Consider the following 20,612-nt stretch of genomic DNA (forward strand, 5'->3'; position numbering starts at 1 on the left):
TCTGCTGCTGTTACTGACAAGTGGTTTGATGAGAAGCTTGTGGTGGCTGCTTTGTCAACTCCCGCTTCCAAAGTCAACAATGGACTTTGAACCTCAAGAATAATAGTGTTACTCTGTATTTTTTGACACAGATGTCTGACACATTTTATTACTAAAGAGTTAAGTTCACATTTCCTAGATTTCCCACCAGTAAACAACCAACAGTCTATTATTCTATTATTTAACTGCCATTTTAGTTAAGTTAATCTGGCCATCTACTTCAGTAGCATTGATGCACTCTGATAGGGGGCACGAGGCTGCACGACAATAAATGGTCCCACAACACCATATACCGACTGTAACTACAACTACAGTCAGTGTTATGAAATATAGGCACCTGCTTGGCTTCAAATTTCTTGATCCTCAGCCCCTTCGATAGCTCAGTTGGTAGAGCGGAGGACTGTAGAGTTAATACATAAGACATCCTTAGGTCGCTGGTTCAAATCCGGCTCGAAGGAGGTAACATTTTCATTGTCTTTCACACGCTGAACGACCACCGGAACTATCAGCGGGGCTAAATTAGCTAAGCCAACAAGCTAACACCTTACATGACCCGTGCTGCTAGCTAGCTTGACAACCTGTGCAAAGTAAGCTAGCTTGTTGGTTCAACTGTTCATCAGAGGTAAGTTGAAAAATGATATTTGTTCTGTTACTACAGCAATGGCTCTTGTATGTTTTGGTACCATCTATCAAGTAAGTGTTTTAAGTGTGTATCAAAGAAAAACCTATTCAGCAAAAGTTCCTAATTTGACAGGTAACATAATTTATGGTAACACCAGGCTCCCCCTCAACCGGCGTTGACTCGTAACTCAAGGTGTTTGCAATTAAGAGTAAGATACGAGTTCTTGTAACCTTTAATTTAATTTTTACCTTCCTTACCTAACGTTATTTATATTTTCTTAACTTTAATACGATTAAGTTTGAATTATGAACGCTTTGTGGTGGTATATATGTATATATATATATATATATATATGTGTGTGTGTGTGTGTATGCTGTCCCACTGCATGACGTCAGAAAATTGGGTGCATCATGGGGGATTAGCTCAAATGGTAGAGCGCTCGCTTAGCATGCGAGAGGTAGCGGGATCGATGCCCGCATCCTCCAATACCTTTAGCTTTATTAAAACAAGTGTAAGAAGTCGGTGAAGATCTTCAGTCATCCAGGTCATGGTAATCATAAATGCTATTTCGTAGGCAAACTGGACTTGCTTGAGTTTCTTGAAGACGTTTCGCCTCTCATCCAAGAGGCTTCTTCACATACTTCAGTTCTAAATGACTGGTAAGGTCACAATGTGAGTCATTAGGGTCAGATGGGACCAGGTGAGAATGGGTGTGAAGTTGTCTGGGGATGGATCCCAAGACTGCATTGTAGGGTGATAAGTGGTCTCATAGGCCACCTCCTCTGTTTAACGATGGTCGTTCCAGTTTGAGGTAGATGGCTTCTTTCACGCCTCTTTCAAACCATCTTTCCTCTCTGGCCAAAATGTGCACATTACTGTTCTCAAAATATTATGATAGTACTGTTAATAAACCACATACTGCTGTATTCTGAAACATTTCCCCAAACATGAATAAATAAGAGCTGAAAAGATTCATTGCAGTCAGTTGACAGATAATTCATCTGCAACAATTGTGATGGATTAATCATTTAAGGAATTTTGTAGCAAAAATGCCTGAAACTTCTTTTGTTAGAAATTCTCAAATGATTTGTCTTATCTCATTTTGTTTCTACAATTGTAAACTAAATATTTTGGGGTTTTGGATGGTATCTGACCGCGTGGATCAAATTCTAATAGTGACACGAGTCATTTCGTGGGGGTTGTGACTCAATATAAAATTACCTTCTGATTTACAGACTTCTCTTTTACGATGTAAGTCTATGGGAAAAAGTCTTTTTGGACCCCGTGATATCACATGACAGACCCGGAAGTTGTAACTCCACATTTGGCCACCACAAAAATCAGCTTCAAAGCCCTGCAGTACAGGTCATAAACCCAACCCCTCTATGTTAGCAGATTGGACATGGCTCTGTCTCAGTTTCTCTCTCTGGCTCTGTCTCTTTTTATGAATCATTTTGGATGACTAATGTCTTACTTTGTAATGTAAATGATTTATAATAAAGATTTCAACCCCACTGGTTGGTTTATCTGTTTCTCTCAGGTCAAGTCTCGTATCCAAAGTGGAAATCTGCAGTTCCATGACAACATTGCAACTCTATCTGCTGCTGCTGCTGCTGACAAGTGGTTTGATGAGAAGCTCCAGAACAGAAAATAAATGGACCTTGTGGTGGCTGCTTTGTCAGCTCCTGTTTCCAAACTCAACAATAAACTTTGAACCTCAAGAATCTGTGTTGTATTTTCGTTTTGGCACAGATGTCTGAAACATTGAATAGAATTAACATTTTGATAGACTTTCCAACAATAGACAACCAACAGCGAATTATTCGGCACAGCAGTGTTACAGATTTCTGCCAGGATGTTAGGTCACAGGAAGCTGTAACATTGTTTATGAAAAGTTCATGAATAAGACACAAAAATACAGCTTACTAAATGGTAAAAGCAGGGCCCCTCAGCTGTTTTTATGTCATTTATTTCACTGCAATTTTAGTATATGCACCACTAAAGTATTGTAGTAAAGTACAATATAAACTAAATTAGGTCCAATATTAGGTAATGTCTTTCTTGACTTTAATGAATTCTAAGACCTTTATTGTTTTACATTGTGTGTGTACAGTACAATTAAATTACCAAAAAGTAACCCACACATAGAAAACATGATGATTGCTTGTTTTATTCCAACATAGGGGTTGATTTTAGGGTAACTAGAGTATGATGAAGCTACCACATGTAGTCTAGTGTGTGTCTGTAGGAACGTGGAGGATTGTACAGACAGGCAACATCATATTGTTTTGCACCAGGACCCCACTAACAAGTTCATCTGGCTTTGCTTTCGTAGCAATAATGTACTCCTGCACTCTGATGGGGGGCATGAGGCTGCACGACAACAAATGGTCCCAAAACACCATATACCCACTGTTACTACAACTACAGTCAGTGTTGTGAAATATGCGCACCTGGTTGGCTTTAAATTTTTTTAACGTCAGCCCCTTCGATAGCTCAGTTGGTAGAGCGGAGGACTGTAGAGTTGATACATAAGACATCCTTAGGTCGCTGGTTCAAATCCGGCTCGAAGGAGGTGACTTTTTCATTGTCTTTCACACGCTGAACGACCACCGGAACTATCAGCGGGGCTAAATTAGCTAAGCTAACAAGCTAACACCTTACCTGTGCTGCTAGCTAGCTTGACAACCTGTGCAAAGTAAGCTAGCTTGTTGGTTCAAGTGTTCATCAGAGGTAAGTTGAAAATGATATTTGTTCTGTTACTACAGCAATGGCTCTTGCATATTTTGGTACCATCTAAGCGTGTTAAGTGTGTATCAAAGAAAAACCTATTCAGCAAAAGTTCCTAATTTGACAGGTAACATAATTTATGGTAACACCAGTCTCGCCCTCAACCGGCGTTGACTCGTAACTCAAGGTGTTTGCAATTAAGAGTAAGATACGAGTTCTTGTAACCTTTAATTTAATTTTTACCTTCCTTACCTAACGTTATTTATATTTTCTTAACTTTAATACGATTAAGTTTAAATTATAAACGCTTTTGGAGTTTTTGCTACCTGTCACTCCTCAAACTGTCCAACTGCATGACGTCAGAAAATTGGGTGCATCATGGGGGATTAGCTCAAATGGTAGAGCGCTCGCTTAGCATGCGAGAGGTAGCGGGATCGATGCCCGCATCCTCCAATACCTTTTAATTTTTTTTTAAAAAAGTGGACAATCTTCTGCCTCAGTGTGTTACTGGGTTTACAGTGCACAGGGATGTGGTGTTTGATGAAGATCCTCCTGAGGTTCTCAGATACTCCTGTGACATAAGGAATGTCATGTTGTTTAGTTTTTGTGTCTCTTCTTATCTCTGTCCGCTCTGGGTCTTACAGAGTTTTTTGCAAAGGCCCAGCTGGTGTAGCCGCACACAGGTTTTAAGTGCTTCCCTGATGTGTTTCTGTTTCCGTCCACTGTCTGTTGAGAAAGGATGACACCTCCTCTGTCCAAATCTTTTGACCCGACCTTAACAGTTAAGCTTCACATAATAAAACAGGGGTTTGCTAGTTAAATTAAGAACAAACGGGTGAGTTAAACTGTGTGGACAAAATATAAAAGCATCATTTGGTAGTTCCCGGAAAATGTATGTTTATTTTGTGACGTCACGTCCAGTCTTACTCAACGGGGGATTAGCTCAAATGGTAGAGCGCTCGCTTAGCATGCGAGAGGTAGCGGGATCGATGCCCGCATCCTCCAGAATACTTTTCTATTGAGCTCCATCACAATACGAACGTGTCAGGACACTGGTGTTGTACCGTGTTGTGCTCGTCTGCCGAGACATGCATGCAGCTCACTTACGGCTAGCCATAACTATCGACATTGGAATTACTTTTATGGCAAAATAATGGTTAAAAACGATATGATCTGCACCTTGTGGTTCATCAATTGTGATGAATGACCAGAGGTCTCGTTTATGAACGTTTTATTTGACTCACTAGAGGCAATGTTAACATTTCCTTGATATGATTGGTCTAAATTTGCAAGGTTTCCCAGATTAATAAAACCTACAAAGTATAAAACAAATCTCGGCGGGTACAGATTCAGTTTTGCTGATGCACCCATCTAAAGTTTTTTTTCCAGACACTTTGGGATCAAGCCGCCATTTTGTATTTTGTGCTGTCCATAACTGTGACTTTCATACATGTAAAACTCTCCTGGTTTGAGAAAGGAGGGAAATTCTCGGCAGGTAATAATGCAATATATCAAACAAATTGATCCATATATACTCCATATTTCCGTATATAAGCTGACGTCAAAGATTGCGGTGCATCATGGGGGATTAGCTCAAATGGTAGAGCGCTCGCTTAGCATGCGAGAGGTAGCGGGATCGATGCCCGCATCCTCCAAAGCTTTTCCTCTTCACCTCAAAGATAAACACATTTTACTGAACATTAGAAAGAAACAGAAAACGGTACTGTTACAGCTTGAAATACAACACATGCATTTTGTTGTGCAATAGATGAACCTTTATGATCTAAAGAGATAGCAAAAGTGTAACTAATATGCTATTATTACTGCCTTGTAACAAAACCCTGTAGACTGTCCTCGGAATAATTATGCCATGGCTCATAATGAAAATAAAGTTGTGTACTAACAAGATTTTAAAGAAAATAATTACAGTATTTAAAAACGGACCGAGGTATTGCAAATATGCTAATCCTGGCCCAATATATAGTCTTGAACTATATGTATTTAGAGGAGACTAGATAGTGATTGTTTTTAATAAAGCCAGAGGTGAAACTGAAGAGGTTAAGAAAAAAACAAAAAAAACAATTGTGGAGCAATAGTAACTTGCAGAGAAAAAATATAAAATGGTATATTAAATTACAAATATTTATGTTTTTTTTTTTTCATGTCTTAGTTAAAAAAAAGAGTGGGGTGTGGGTGTTATCAAGACATCACACTGTCATTCCTCCCTCCTCTGATCAGCTCATTATCAGATCCTTTAAAAAGCACAAAAGACACAACACCCACATTTACTAATCCAGTACAGTATTCACTACATTCACTCTTATCCTTTTCAGGATTGTTGATTTATTGTCATAAAACAATCATCTTGGTACAATGACACTGATTTTTAAACATTGGACAGCAGAAACATAACATCTTGGCAACTGAAATAAATGAACATAATAACAGAAATGAATTAAACTTTCATTAGTTGACATGAAGTGAAATAACTTGACATTTTATTACACTTTTTAACATGCAAAGCACCACATGAACCTGGCTTATAACTCTCCTACAACCCAGTAAAGCACATTTTCTCCACATGTAGCAGACAGCAGATCCATATGGAGAGTCATTCAGTTACTGTCAAACAAACACACGTCTGTACCACAACAGAGTCCCCAACAGTGTCCACATTAATAGACCTGCAGCATGATGTAGATGTGCTGATGTCACCACCTACTGGTGAGAAAATAAATCCTGGGATGAGCAGATGAGTGTTAAAATTGCAGTATGACTTTCCCTGCCTGCAGACAGGGCGCAATAATCAGCACACATACATGTGCAGGTCTAAACTGATGCAGCTGTTACATATCTCATGTGCTGGTGGTGCAGGTAGAACTGAACTTAACAGAAAGCGAGAGATGTGTTTAAAAAACAGTAAAATCTGCAGTGTCAAAGGTTAACAATGAACTTTTTTGCTCTGCTGTAACTATAACGGCACTCTTGAGAGCCAAAAAAGTATAATTTCCTTACAATTTTGATCATCTATTAAACGTTAAGTATTTTAAAATGTGAAGATTTATTTGGGTTTTTGACAGTTAATTGGACAGGATAAGCAATCTCACTATGTCAGCTAGAATTTTAGGAGGTGTGAAATGTGGTAAAGGTGTGAAAAACAATCGTTTGCATAAATTTAGGGCTGCATCCAAGACTTAAAAAAAATCTTTCAGAACGTCAGTGATGCTGGAGTTGGATGATAGAGGCTGGTTTTTGGTGCTTTGCAAGACACTATAAGGACTTGTCAATGAATAACAATAACTCTGAGTTTAATACTATGAATTGCATTGAATTAAATCTGACATGCAGAGAAATTAACACATAAAGAAAGTAAGCAGAAGGGTTTGCAGCCTTCAGATTCGCCAACACTCATTTCATCACACATCAGCATCAGTGAAAGTAGTTCTGCTATTTGAGTGTTTCCCCCAAAATGATCCTCAGCATCGTTTTGTCCTGTGTTTCTTCTACAGTGTCGTCCCGTTGTGAAGAGGCCAGCCAGCTTGGTTTGGTTTGGAAGCAGCATCTGAGCCAATCAGCTTGTGGAGCATGTCCCTCGGCGCTGTCTCTCATCGGCTCGCTTTCTGCTCCAAGTGTCCAAAAGCAAAAAGGTATCCATTTGTCTTTGTTTTGTTTTCAATGTCAGTGCAGAGTTAGAGCAAGCAGAAGCAGCAGGGGAGCATCCTGACAGCAGGTCTGAGTGGTGGAGGAGGATTCTGTCTGCTCGCTGCCTGGTGTTCACCTCTCACATGAAGTCATCTGAATCATTACCATCCTGCAACCGACAAGCAGCGACACACAAGTTAATGTGGTGAACGTTAGGAGAGCTGGTGTCAAACACTTTTCTTTTACTGAATGAAGTGTCCTTTCTGCTTCATTCAGGCTGTTTATCTCTATAACAATAATAATAATAATAACTCTTTTTTTCACTTGGCACTGACACCAACATAAATCCTAAAATAGGGGAAAAAAATGACACTTTCTTTGAGTTTCAAAACAAAATATAGATCAACAGATTTGACCTCACCGCATTAGTCGACATATTTTCACTCTTCATCAGAGTACTGTAGCTCCTGGAGAGAGAAAGACAGTGAAAATCACTTGAAAGGTTGAATAACAGAATGAGCAAATTATTTCCCATCACTAATACTGCCTTTTTTTCTTTCTGAAAACAATCTCATGGAAAAGAACAAACCAAAAAACATCAGATCTGCAGACGTACCTGAGCTCCTCCTGTTCTTTTTTCCTCTTCTGCTCCTCCTTCTCCTTCCTCTTCTGTTCTTGGAGCTGAGCCTTCTTCTCGTTCCTCTCCTCTCGGTCTCTCGACTCTTTCTCTGCCGCCAGGTCGGGGTATCGTTCTTCTTTCGTTTTCTCCAGGCGGTTTACAATCTCGTTGACCTTCTTCTCCACTGCCACGATCTTCACCTGTGAAACACAGCCAGACGTGACACACCTGAGCTGATCTATCAGTGACAGTAACACACTCGTGATGTGGGAAAAAGAGCACTTGATATTGGGCAACATAAATAAAACTGGCTTGACACTGCTCAGCAAACATGTTGTAACCCTGATATTGAGCAGGAAGTTGTGAATTTCTATTTGCTGCCTGTAATTTATGTAAGTTTAAAAACACAAAAGTTAACACGAAGCGTTCATCAGGTTTAATCTAATTTAGTTTCACACTCTCTTTATACACATTTTTCCAGAGTTAAGTGTTTTTATTTCAGTGCTGGTTTATTGACCTCCTTCTGTCTAAAGAAGCCGATCTGTCCGATGTCCATGTCTCCGGTTTTCTTCAGGTTGGCCCACGGTGTGTAAACCACGTTGATGTTGTTCATTTTACAGCCTGACAGCACACAACACAGTTTGATTTATACACGGAAATATATGTGTCACTCATGGCACCCATTGCTTGTACTTGATGCCAGTCAATCTACAAATGACATGACGTTATCAGGAAGAAGATCTTTACCTTGGATGCTGTTGTTTTTCACCAGCTGTGCGCAGTCTATCAGCACCTCAGGGGGAATATCATCTATTGTCTGACCCTAGAAAAGACGCAGAGCAATCAGCAGTGCCTCTGTGCATTAAAAACATCGGCGTCCCTCAGACTATTTGTTTGGTGGACAGTTGAACAGCGTCTGAAACCCCCGACCCTTCTGAGAATTTTGGTAACTTTCCAAAACTGAAAACCTGGCATTCCCACCCTTTTTAAGAAGTGATTGGTCAGTTGCGCAGAGTTCTCTTTCAGGCTCTTTTTCATTCATTACAAACCAGTTCCATGACTTTTTTCATGCATACAAATGAATGCCCCTGAAAAATGCCCTGAATCAACAAGATCTGGTGCCCCAAAGGCGGCTCTGGAGAAAGTCTGCTGTGTTCAAGGGCTGAAATACACTCTTTACATCAAACTGAGCATCACTGTTGTTAAATTTGTGCTGCTTTGCACAAAGCAACATTGGCCAAAGATAAAGAAATCTTGAGTCTGTTAAAGTTAAATAAAGCTAATATGATTTGTACTGATGATAAAATTGTTAGATAGCCATTACTGCATTAAGACTGAACCAGAACTCAAACTGTAGGTGCACTTGTATGTCATGTGTTGACTCCTCACCTTTGGCAGTCTCAGATAAACGTGAGCTGAAGACAGTTTGTCCACATGAAACCTGGACGTGGAACAAACAACAAGACATTAACTTATAATAATCATAGTGGTATTTCTGTTAATTTTGCTACAGATGATTAATTATTACAAGATAATATTCTGACATGTTTTAAGCACTGTAAGTGTTAAAGTCTCACCAGATGTCTTCAGGCCATCCGTACTTTATCAGATCCTCATCTGCAAAAACAACCTCTGCATCATTTATGGAACATGCCAAATACTTCTTCAACAAAGTGACACAATATTCAGACAGACAGATGAAGACAAAAACTATACAACGAGCAGCAACTGTGAAAAAGGGTGTGTTTGTGTTTGAGATTATCTTCGCTCCAAGATAACGAACTTACTTTCATATTTGTCTTTTCCCATGTAGATTGTGTAGTGAGGGTTCACCACTGAAAGACACACGATACATCGATAGTTACTGAGTGAAACAGCGATGTCAGCTGGCACAAAACACACAAAATCACTTAAAATGAAAATAAAGCTAAAACTATTGGCTAATCAGGCTACTAGCTAGCATTGCTGCTAACTCAGCTGTGGCTTCACTTACCGGCACTTGTGAAGTAAAACACCATTTTACATGAATTAAAACTAGCCACTAAAATATGAATATTATGTGTTAATAGTTTGAAAGCTAACACAGCTAATTATGGATAAGAAGAATTATAATATAAGCTGTATTGCCGACTGATCGCTGCTGCTGTCACTTCTCGCATGTACGAGTTGACCCAGGAAGTTGTTAGCTAGCTGCGCTAAGCTACAGGGAGTTAGCGTGCACTAGACAGGAAGTATCCACATTTGTTTCCAAAATAAAAGCTTGACATTTACAAACGAACCACCAAATATTTTTTCGTTTGTTGATATATTTTACTGTCACTGTTATGGACATCACTGCCTATATGCTGTCTAATAATAAAAAATATGACAGACATACTGCACATTATGTCATAAAATAAGATGCAAAACATATGTTTCATAAGTCATCAAAAATATACACAGAAGAGGAAAAACGTGGATGACAAAGCAGAAAAAGTAGTAAGTAAAATAATAATGATTATAATAGCAATATTAACTTTATTTGTATAAGGCAGCACTTTCAAAAACAAATTACAAAGGGCTTTCCAAAGTGCTTTATGAAAAGGTGATGTCTCAGATCAATTAAAAATAGTCATCTCTGTACTTTTTATCAAAAATGGTTGAAATCAAAGATGTTTATTTATATATGTAACATTAGAATTTCACGTGTCTACCATAGACGGCTGACTTCATTTCTATTTACTGGACAAGCACCTTTTATTTTGAAGGTAAGCACGAGAAGTCCCTCCGCGCCTTTACTGTGGTAGCTTGATTATGAAAATCGTGTTTCCGTTTCCGATCTAGTCTGGTTGTGCAATTTTTTTTATACACTGGCGCGCGCTGTTCAAAAACACAGAGAAGAAACGCGGGCAGAGGCAGCAGCAGCAGCGACTTCAACTGTATACCGACATTTATTGTTTTTTTACAGTACGACAGAAACGTGTCCGGTAAGATATATTATACTTGTTTACGGTTGTGTTTTCGGTGCTAGATATTTTAGTTGTTTCTCCCTTAAATGACGTATTTACGTAAAAGTAAGTTTATGTTACGAAGCCCATCAAACAACTGTCCGAAGATGACGTTTCTGTATTAGCTAACTGTTGTAAGTTAAAACACGGACAGACATTGGAACAAACACGTTATTGTTGCTCGATATATCGACATGTTAGCTAACGGTAGTTTGTGTCGGAGCGTCTCCTTTTGTATCAGCTAGCTAATCATCCCGCCAATTATCTATTCATCTCCACTTTAGCTGTTAAATAAGCGCTTCAGTAGCTAATATGTAACGCAAAGCTAACCTAAGCTAACGTCCGTGTCGAGATAAATCACATATGTGCACAGACAAGATGAAACACGGGTTTGTTTAAGGTGTTAACACTAAATAGAGAGCGGTGATCAATATGCAAATCTAGCTACCAATAACCCTGATGTTACTGACCTCGGCGGTCTCCAGACGCTTTACACACTGTGGTATTGAAAAAGCCAGTCCAAACTAATGTTGGAAAGCTGCCTATTACAAGTCAGGCGCACTAAAATGACCTACAGGTGTCCTACGACCTTTTATTGCCACCAGCAGAAAGCTTTGTGACACTGCTAATGGCGGCTGCAGCAACGTTACGTCTACTTTCATCAGTGTTTATAAAGAAATCAAACAGTGACGATGTAGAAATTAGTTGGTTTTTTTTAACATAGTCTGCATGGTGGAGTGTTGTATTTACACGACACATCCTGGCAACACGTCCAGTGATCATTAAAATAAAAGGCACTAAGAATATTATGGTAATGGTTATTTGTTGCCTCACAGTATATCATAATATCATATATTATTTCTTAAAGGGGAACTTCACCCATTTTCAAAAAATTCATGCATTTGATTCCTATGGTCTAAGACGGTCCAAAAATAGATAAAAAAGAAAATCTCTAACCCAAATCCAAAAACTAGAGTGCTAAAACTCAAATTTGTGATGTTATAGGATATAAAGTCTGGATCTGCTTCATTGACAGTAAACTGGGAAATACGTGTCAGATGATACCAGGGGGATGTCCTGAGTATATTGGTGCATTTTATGTGCTAGAGCTGAGACCACTACAGTAGAATAAAGCCCATTTGGGTCCACAAAATCAGGCTCCCATAAATTGTCTATGGAGCAGCTCCAGATTTTATACCCTATGATGACATCACAAGAGAGTAGCTCATGTTCAAAAATATTGGCCGAACTTTCGTAGGACGTGTAAATAACACTGGAATTCCTAATTTATGTGGTGCTCGCCTTTCACTTGAGGGATCTCTTTATTTTCCTGTACATGCAGTGTTACAGTAAGGTGTAAAGATACAAACATGTTAGAGAGTAAATGCTTTCCCCCCGTTTTATGAGTTTTAGAGGTGTAACTGGATGTACATTAAAAAGGAGAGCAGTGAAGGAATATTTTGAAGCTGAAATGCTCAAAGTCGTTATATTTTATTGTGTGTCTGTAGAGTGAGGTTTGAGAAGATGATGCCCACTACTACTACCAGGAAGAGGAAGCTCTCCTCTCTGGACTCTGACAGGTGAGTTATGAACACATACAGAAATGTGTCCACAGCAGAGATTATGAAAAACCAGAGGCTTTATTGAAACCTGGTCTGATTTGTGATTTTGTTCACTTATTCTTTGATTAGATGGTTTCTGATTCAAGTTAACAGTAGCTAAATGTAGCCTCTATCATTCAACACTCTTTCCATGGTACTTCTTTGGTACTTGATCCCAATCTCGGGCATCATATTGACACTAGAATAGAAAAACTTCAGACACCATTCAGCCCCTAAAACAAACAGTTGCACATATTGACAACTGTGTACCCTCGTGTGAGCAATACACTTGTGTGTGTGTTTTAATTATTGTAATATTTGGATTCTGTCATTTTCCTTTATTCATATTTTTACATCAAAATATTCTGGTGTTATCATTCATGGTTGCTTTTGTTTATTTTTTTTACATTACTATCTATGCTGTGTACTTGTTGGCTTTAAATTTTATTTCACATTAGTGCACAGACTCAATTTTCAATATGGTAATTTATTTAAATCTACCGAGCCGTTCCTGTCTGGAGAACTGAATGAAAGCTGTGTTGTATCGGTGGCACTTGTTATTTCTCATCTCTCACTGTGAGTGATCTTCTGTTATGTTACCTCCAGTAATCTGGCCAAGACCAGGGTGAGGGAGGAGGTGTCTCCTGTGAAGAGGAGATCTCCCAAGAAGCCCCCACAGTCTCCGACCAAGAGGCCAGTCCGGCGTCTGCAGAAGAACTGTCCCTCTCCACAGAAATCCCCACGCAGACCAGCAGGTGGGATTGACTAGTGGGAAGTAGCATGGTTTGGGTTGAATTTTTGGGTCAGCGGATGTGGCTTAAAAGTCGAAATTAATGCTCTGAGTTAGGACATGCTTTCTTCCTCCCCTTCCCCACATATGTTCTCTCACACATACATCTGTATATCCACCTTTTGTTCTAGGCTCTCCAGCCAATTCACCTCGCAGATCTCCATTCAAGCCCTCGGTGGTTACAGGCTCCTTCTACGGCCAGAAGAAGCCCATCTATCTCACTCCACTGGAGAGGAAGGCGATAAAGGAGTCTCTGCCTTCTCCTCCTCGTCCTGCTCCATCCCCTCCTTCTCAGGAGAAAAAGAAGAATAAGAGGAATGTTAAAGGAGGCAGCAAGCCGAGAAAGGCTGCAGGATCTAGTAATGCTGGGAAGACGAGTGTCAAATACAGCGGGACATTTACAAAGACGATCAAGCTGCCCAAACTTAACAGCAGGTGTGTTTCCATATAAGTCAGTGTCCAGTCAGAGCTGTTGATGCTTCTGCAGCCCATACGTTTTTATATTTTTGTTAGAGGTCATATTGTCTTGTCTTTGCAATTCATTTATTTATTTCAGCAGTGTCCCCGCTAAACCGGCGTCCACTACAACCACTGCTCCCGCCGTCAGCGCTAAGCCAGCAGAGTCCAAGAAAGCGATCACCATCACTTTCAGCAGCCTGAAGCCCAAACCCAAGATCTTTGTGGGAGCTGCTTTCTTCGGTACAGGGAAGAAACCTACGTCCATGTACAAGAAAGCTGCACCGAAATCCTCCACCAGACCAGCTTCAGCTCCAATGAAAAGCAAAACTGTCCCGCCACAGACAAAGAGTGAGAACATAAAGCCACCTGCTCCTGTGATGAACCAACTGGAGAAACGTCCTGAAGAGGTGAGGGCAGCCATTACATCTGTTTATACTCTGCATATCAGTTTCTGCCACAACCAACATTTAACAAGAAACAAAAAGTTGATATCATTTTATCCTGGTTGTTGTCTGCAGGCTGCTGTCCAGCTATTGGAGACAGAAGAGAACCAGCTGAGCACCAAGCAGAGAACCAAGTTTGATCCGCTAGACTGGATGGACTGTGTCAGCGAACAGCCTGTCGAACAGTCACCCAGGTGCTTTCCTTTTTAAAAAAAACAAACCCTTAACTTTGGAGTGGGGGGGAAATGTATTGTACCAGGTGATCAATAACCTTTGTCTTCTTCCTGCAGCTCTCCCAAAGTGCTTTCAGAGAAATATGGGATCACCAAGAGGCTGTCGATCGTGTTGACAAGGACTCCCACATCAAGTCCTACATCCATGGCTGAATCCCTCAGCGCTCAGGTACAGCAGATGTGTAAACACATGTTAATCAATAGCATTTTATTCATGTTTAAAGGCCTGATTGTTGAACTTAAGTTTGATATAGCTGAACTCAAGACTCAGTTCTTAATCATCAGTAGACATTTGTGGCTGAATAATAATGATGCTCACCATGAATTCTTCAGCAAACCTTTTCTGCTGCTGTTGCTAATAATATTGAACTCTGCTTCTTCCAGGATGGAGGCTTTGAGCCAGTGTTTGACCTTAGTGATATAAGTGCCAACACTGACGCTGCCAGCCCGCCCAAAGGTACTGACACACGCTGTTTATAACAGTGCTGGTAACAGTTGAACATCCTTGGCTGATTTCACTCCACCTAAACTCTAACAAGTCACAGAGACTTCAGCAGCTTTATTGCATCCACTCACTCTGTTTTGTTCATGAAAGCTTTATTTAATAGTTTTTGTTTTCTCCACAGAATCTGCAGCGGTGTATCCCATCTTTGGCTCTGCCTCCAAGAGGTGAGACGGTCCTTTAAGGGCCCGTACACATTCTGCATTTTTAGCTCCCTCAAATGTATTGTTTTCAACCTAAAAGCACGGAAAGCGCGCTAAAAAGCTAGAGCAATGGTGTTGCAATGTGCAAACATACCTGTGTGCCTACTTTTCAGGACTGAATGGTTGCGTTCAGTTGTAGGAACACAGCACTGCATGTAAAAAGGAACAACCAATCAGCTAGCTGACATCTTTACCTTCTTCCGTAAATATCAGATTTGTGTTAATAGATGTCCGTGGTAAATATGGAGGAGAAGTTGATCATTTCAGTGCAGGGCTATCCAGAGCTTTACATCTGTCCCACAGACAATATTAGGCCTAATGCATACCACAAAACAATATGAGTGTGAGAAGATCAGCTCTGCACTCAGGATTTCTGGCAAGTAGGCTATGATATGGTGCTGGTTATGGTTGAAGAGGCACAAGAGTAGCACCCAGCGCCTGACCTCCCATTTTCCAGGCGATTAAAGACGAATTGTATGACACAGAACAAGAGGTTGGCACTGTATTTCCAGCCTGTACAGGGGTAAAGCTTCGAGGTTCTGACCATGTGACCTTGTTCTTCAGTTAAGACAAACAGCGGGAAGAAAGGGATGAGCAGTTAAAAGTTTAACATTTTAGAACGGGAAGCTTTAAAGATAGCTTTGATGCGAGGATGCCGCTCATCATTTCCCCTGAGTGAAGCCCTAATAAGATATTTAATATGGATAAATATAAAAAGCCCTTGGTGTCAGTTCTTGTGCGTTCAAATAACTTCTGTCACTTTGAATTCAACATCAAAGCCCTTCAGTACCATGAGCTTTAGCATTAACCCTCTGACACTGCTGTATGTTCTGGTATTTGCTGTCCTGCAGATTAAAGAATGCAGCTCTGCGGCCACCAGTGTCCTGCAGCACCCCCTCTGGCCCGTTAGCGTCACTGCAGACGACTCCTGCAGTCAAAGAGCGAACTGTTCGCAGGAAGAAGGAGAAACAGGATGACGACCAGCTCATCATCGTATGTCAATATTAATGCCTTTAAGTGTGCCGTGTTGAGCATTATGTTGGGATAGCACAGAACATTTTTGAAGGCTGGAGCAGATATTTTGTATTGAAGCTGTTTAATTTATTTATGCCAATATTCTATGATTTCAATGGAAACTACAAACCGTGCGTCAGTATCCCATCTTTTATTGGATTATTGTGTATTTATCTTCCTGTGTTCATTGACTTTACTTTCCTTTGTGTTTTCCCTGATCAGGACGCAGGCCAGAAGCAGTTTGGAGCGACGACCTGCAGCTCATGTGGAATGGTGTACAGCGCAGACAACCCAGAGGACAATTTCCAACACACCCAGTTCCATCAGCGCTTCCTTGACTCCATCAAATTTGTGGTAAAAGTTGTTTCCCTCAGTCTCTCTGTGGACTCCAGTATGGAGACACTGACATGTAGAGGAAGTGCACAGATGATAAATCGGTGATTTCACAGCACTGTCATGTCTTTTGTTTTATTAACTTGCAGTATTTATTGTCCCCGCAGTTTTTTTACTTTTTACCACTGAAATGATTTAAGTGTTTTTATTTGAAGTAGTCTGGTATTTAGCGGTGATCTTCTGCCAGCGCTGTTGGCACCAGTTTGCATCATGGGGAGGTGAGTTTGTTCTGAGTTGTTGGCTTGTCACTGCAGCTTCTTCTTCCCTCTGTTGTGCTTCCAGGGCTGGAAGAAGGAGCGGGTGGTGGCCGAGTTCTGGGATGGAAAAATCCTCATGGTCATGCCAGATGATCCCAAATACGCTGTTAAGAAGGTATGGGTTTGAACTTTAGCTGCTTTCTGGCAGTTTATGTGTGCTGTAAATGTGCTTTGTATGCTTTGATTTTAGTCATTTCCAGGTCTGGTTGAGTGAGGAAAATCATACTTGCGTCCAGACTATTGCCCCCCTATGCTTTTGATGTGTCAGCCCTGTGATAGTCTGGTGACCTGTCCTCAGTGAACCCTGCCTCTGGCCCAAAGTCAGCTGGGATAGGCTCCAGCACACTCTGGACCATGAACAGGACAAGCAGTTACAGACAATGAATGAATAAATGTTTCTCCGTGTTGGTTTTCATGCCTTCTTCCTCGCTGTGTGTGTGTGTTTGGTTTTTAGGCTGAGGACGTGCGGCGTGTAGCAGACAACGAGTTGGGCTTCCAGCAGGTGACTCTGAGCAGACCAACACAGGCCAAAACCTACCTCTTCATCAACAGGGAGCGCATGGTGGTGGGCTGCCTCGTCGCTGAACCCATACGCCAGGTAGGGCTGGAACTATATGTGCATGTGTGTGTGCGTGTATCCGTAGGTGTGTGAGATTTGGTTCCAGTCTATTCTCTTTTGTTAGTTGTCCATTAAGACCTTCATATATCAGTTTCCAACCTTTTCGGTCCCTTACAACATTGCATCCCCGCATCACCCCAATAACATGCGACTAGTTTAAGCAAATAGTGATATTTGTCTTTGTTTTATATGAATATTTTCAAAGTGTTAAAGAGAATAAATCATAGTTTTTGGCAAGGAGAAAAAAACGTCACATTAAGAAATGTTATGTGTATGAACAACCCAAGAGTTTGTGTAACAGAAATGTGTGAAGATGCACAAAGACTCTAAAGCAATCTGTCAGAAAAGGCCTTGATATGCAGTATTATATATATATATCCCATTTTAATTTGGAAATAAAACACTCATGAATTCTCAGTTCGCTTGCAGTCAACTTAACCCGTTTAGTGCCCTGTGCTGACGATGTTCCGCTCTTTGTCCTGTCAGGCTTACAGAGTCCTCGAGCAGCCGGATCAACACAAAGACATGACAAAGGACGACTTCATGGAGCGACACCGGGCCTGGTGCTGCTCCACCGTTCCAGAAAAAGCTCTGTGCGGCATCAGCAGGATCTGGGTCTTCGGTCCGGCCAGACGACGGGGCATCGCATCACGCATGCTTGACACTGTCAGGTACGATGTGTCACACGCTCAGCTTCTTCTACGTGTTCTGCCTTTAGCCATTTACAACTAATGTTAAGAATGGCCACAACAAGAAACATTCACACTTTTTTTTTTTTCTTCATATTAATGTGTGTTCTTTATTGGAGGTGGGGATGTGTGGCTGATGTAAATTTGTTACCAAGTTAGTGCTTTCTCCTTTTAAAAGCGAACCAGACTGTTTGAAAAGACTTTGAATGAAGCATAAATTTCACCTTCGTGTGGCTTGTCCAGACACAAGCTTCTTTACATCCAATTTTAAGCAGTGCAGTTAATTCCCAAAACTTTGCACTGGTGAGGTCTGTCAGGTAGTGGTGGCTAACACAGCAGAGCTATATGTTGTTGAATTCCTACAAAACAGTCTAGACTTCTGAAGAAACATCTTAGAAGAGTTAGCGCAAATATTCTTCTTCCCTCTCCTTTAAATATCTTTTGTTTTTGTAGGAGCACCTTCTCATACGGCAGCCATCTAACTGTGGAAGAAATCGCCTTCTCTGACCCAACACCTGACGGCAAACTGTTTGCGACAAAGTACTCCAACACACCAGCCTTCTTGGTTTACAACTTCATCGCATTAAGTAAATACGTGGATTAAAGATGTTTTAACTGACCGTTGAATTGTATTACGTTAACAGCTCTTCAGGCAGTTCTTTAATTGCCGTTCATATGCAAAGCAATAACAGTTCAGGTTTTTAATGCTGACTAGGCTTTAGTTTGTGAAGTGTATGTGCATCGCAGCCTCAGTTGTATTCTGTGTTCAGGATGCAATAGTTTTTAAAGTTCTGTGATCGCTCAGTATTTATATTCGGTACTGCCTCGTCAACTGTTGAATGTTGTGTATACTGGCAGCGCTTCTATTCAGATGTTTATATTCAGCTTAATGAGGAGCGTGACACTGCAGAGAATGAAGATGTTTTCCATTTTTGCACCGCAGAAAACTGACACGTACATTTCATATTCAACGCTACCAGTTTGAGGTTTTCTGGATGTTTTTTGAAGGAAAATATATTGATAGACCTGTTGAAAGGTGGATGCCGTTATTGTTTAGAGGCATTTTACGTTGTAAATACAGTTAATAAACATTGCCTTTTGTTTAACGATCATAAAGGCATTTCTTGAAAATGTATTCTGTACTGATTGTATGCTAACGTTTCACTTTCTTAAAGGGGAGGGACTGTCATTGATGTGACTGTACAATACACTGTAGTTGCTAACATGTTATTAGAAAGATAGCTTTCAGTCAAATGGTAAAGGTCGAACAACAAAACCTAACATGACTAGATCATCACAGGCCTTAAAGCTTTTAATACAATAATAATTTAAAAAACTTAAATTTCACATTTAAAAGCAACTGGTATGCATGTTTTTTATTTTTAAAACCAACCAGAGCTGCAGTACAATCTACTACTGTACCTACAATTATACCATAGCCACTGACAGATCAGCAGAATATATGCAGGGTAATGAACAGAAAACAAAAACACAGGACAGCTCAAGAAGTTTACAGAAGTGCTGAAACACATGAAAATGTCAAGAATTGAGAGGTACAGAAAGTAAAAACATTTACAGTAAAAGTTGACGTACATGGAGCAAAGATGAGACAAACAAACGACAGACTAATGTGCTATTTAAAGTGTCAACAGATGAACATGAATAGTACAGAGACAACAAGAGTTATAAGTCATTCATGTCAGTTAGCTGATACTTTAACCAGTGACTGACATGTTTTTACATTGAGGCTAGATTGGTCTCCACGTTAACTTTTCCTGGAGCTTCTAAATTACTAAAACAAAAAACTGCCCTGAATCCTCTGCAGACGACTCCTGCAAAGCTAAATAATCTGTGTAAATCAATCAATAACAATCACCTCACTGGGCATTTTATCCAGTGGGGCGTTGCTCTCTAAAGCTTGGACGATCTGGGCAGCTGAGGGTCTCTTCCTAGAGTGTTCCTCTGTACAGAGACAGAAAAGCTCCACCATCCTCTGGTATGAGCTGCCCAGTGCCTCGACATCCAGCGCTGGCCTCGTGCCCAACCTCTCGTAGTAGGCGTCCTCATCAAAGCTCACCTCCATCGAGTCCTCTGTAATACAATTGCAAGATTTTAACACACACTTATACTGGTCTCTACTGGTTTATTTTTTTTTTTGGATGACATTTCATGGCATGCTATGATTATTTGTCCCTAGTTTATGACATAATGTGACATCTATAACACAATGTATTAAGACTTTTTATGGCATTGTTTATGACAAACTATTTCATGGCTTTTTTTTTATGGCATGCGACAAAGTGTCATGAAGTGATGGTATGGTACGTATTTATGTTTACTATAGGACATACTGTGACTTTTTTTTACAACAAACTATGGTATGACTTTTTTTTAATGACTGCAGTACTTTGACTTTTTTTTACTATAGTATACCTTTTTCATGACATACTATACTATGACGTTTTGACATACTATGACGTTTTTTGACAAACTATACTAAACTGACTTTTTTTTGATATACTATACTATGACTTTTTTTGACATACTATACGATGTCATACTACAGTATGTCATAAAAAAGTCATAGTATAGTATGTCAAAAAAAGTCATAGTATAGTATGTCATGAAAAGTCATTATAATATGTCAAAAACTTCACAGTATAGTATGTCAAAAAAGTCATAGAATAGTATGTCATAAAAAAAGTCATACTATAGTATGTCAAAAAAAGTCATAGAATAGTATGTCAAAAAAAGTCATACTATAGTATGT

The 20,612-nt window shown here is 40.1% G+C and overlaps 2 protein-coding genes and 6 non-coding genes across 9 annotated transcripts; 7 read left to right on the forward strand and 1 right to left on the reverse strand.

The window, feature by feature from the left end:
* The first annotated feature begins 408 nt into the window (after nucleotides 1–408).
* trnay-gua (transfer RNA tyrosine (anticodon GUA)) lies at nucleotides 409–497 on the forward strand. The gene is given in 2 exon segments: nucleotides 409–445; nucleotides 462–497. It is a non-coding gene; the product is annotated as a tRNA-Tyr (tRNA).
* A 576-nt stretch (nucleotides 498–1,073) lies between these two features.
* On the forward strand, nucleotides 1,074–1,146 carry trnaa-agc (transfer RNA alanine (anticodon AGC)). Its single transcript has one exon. It is a non-coding gene; the product is annotated as a tRNA-Ala (tRNA).
* Nucleotides 1,147–3,146: 2,000 nt separating this feature from the next.
* trnay-gua (transfer RNA tyrosine (anticodon GUA)) lies at nucleotides 3,147–3,235 on the forward strand. The gene is given in 2 exon segments: nucleotides 3,147–3,183; nucleotides 3,200–3,235. It is a non-coding gene; the product is annotated as a tRNA-Tyr (tRNA).
* Nucleotides 3,236–3,771: 536 nt separating this feature from the next.
* trnaa-agc (transfer RNA alanine (anticodon AGC)) lies at nucleotides 3,772–3,844 on the forward strand. The gene has a single exon. It is a non-coding gene; the product is annotated as a tRNA-Ala (tRNA).
* A 479-nt stretch (nucleotides 3,845–4,323) lies between these two features.
* On the forward strand, nucleotides 4,324–4,396 carry trnaa-agc (transfer RNA alanine (anticodon AGC)). The gene has a single exon. It is a non-coding gene; the product is annotated as a tRNA-Ala (tRNA).
* Nucleotides 4,397–4,973: 577 nt separating this feature from the next.
* On the forward strand, nucleotides 4,974–5,046 carry trnaa-agc (transfer RNA alanine (anticodon AGC)). Its single transcript has one exon. It is a non-coding gene; the product is annotated as a tRNA-Ala (tRNA).
* A 665-nt stretch (nucleotides 5,047–5,711) lies between these two features.
* On the reverse strand, nucleotides 5,712–9,838 carry ccdc25 (coiled-coil domain containing 25). The gene is made up of 9 exons (XM_050058752.1): nucleotides 9,646–9,838; nucleotides 9,440–9,487; nucleotides 9,230–9,269; nucleotides 9,042–9,093; nucleotides 8,400–8,475; nucleotides 8,170–8,273; nucleotides 7,650–7,852; nucleotides 7,455–7,500; nucleotides 5,712–7,202 (listed from the first exon to the last, which is right to left on the reverse strand). Exons 1-9 carry the CDS (start codon nucleotides 9,668–9,670, stop codon nucleotides 7,173–7,175), a joined length of 624 nt encoding a protein of 207 aa, XP_049914709.1. The 5' UTR covers nucleotides 9,671–9,838; the 3' UTR covers nucleotides 5,712–7,172.
* A 646-nt stretch (nucleotides 9,839–10,484) lies between these two features.
* On the forward strand, nucleotides 10,485–18,983 carry esco2 (establishment of sister chromatid cohesion N-acetyltransferase 2). Of its 2 annotated transcripts, none has more exons than XM_050058654.1 (15): nucleotides 10,485–10,618; nucleotides 12,148–12,219; nucleotides 12,847–12,995; nucleotides 13,162–13,465; nucleotides 13,587–13,896; nucleotides 14,008–14,126; nucleotides 14,223–14,334; nucleotides 14,550–14,622; nucleotides 14,792–14,834; nucleotides 15,722–15,863; nucleotides 16,107–16,238; nucleotides 16,560–16,649; nucleotides 16,989–17,132; nucleotides 17,640–17,824; nucleotides 18,296–18,983. In XM_050058654.1, the coding sequence occupies exons 2-15, from the start codon at nucleotides 12,164–12,166 to the stop codon at nucleotides 18,444–18,446; spliced, it is 2,010 nt and encodes a 669-aa protein (XP_049914611.1). In that variant the 5' UTR covers nucleotides 10,485–10,618; nucleotides 12,148–12,163; the 3' UTR covers nucleotides 18,447–18,983. The 2 variants fall into 2 exon arrangements, with proteins under 2 accessions (XP_049914611.1, XP_049914612.1); XM_050058655.1 differs by having other exon boundaries at nucleotides 13,590–13,896.
* Nucleotides 18,984–20,612: the final 1,629 nt, after the last annotated feature.

Source organism: Epinephelus moara, chromosome 12 (genome assembly GCF_006386435.1).
Source record: "Epinephelus moara isolate mb chromosome 12, YSFRI_EMoa_1.0, whole genome shotgun sequence".
Classification (NCBI taxonomy): Eukaryota; Metazoa; Chordata; class Actinopteri; order Perciformes; family Serranidae; genus Epinephelus; species Epinephelus moara.

Coding starts and splice junctions, on each gene's coding strand:
- ccdc25 (XM_050058752.1), bottom strand. CDS start 9,670: ATGGTGTTTTACTTCACAAGTGCCG. Junction 9,488..9,645: donor GTTTTACTTCACAAGTGCCG/GTAAGTGAAGCC, acceptor TGTGTCTTTCAG/TGGTGAACCCTCACTACACA. Junction 9,270..9,439: donor GGGAAAAGACAAATATGAAA/GTAAGTTCGTTA, acceptor TTGTTTTTGCAG/ATGAGGATCTGATAAAGTAC.
- esco2 (XM_050058654.1), top strand. CDS start 12,164: ATGATGCCCACTACTACTACCAGGAAGAGGAAGCTCTCCTCTCTGGAC. Junction 14,335..14,549: donor CTGAATCCCTCAGCGCTCAG/GTACAGCAGATG, acceptor TGCTTCTTCCAG/GATGGAGGCTTTGAGCCAGT. Junction 15,864..16,106: donor ATGACGACCAGCTCATCATC/GTATGTCAATAT, acceptor TTCCCTGATCAG/GACGCAGGCCAGAAGCAGTT.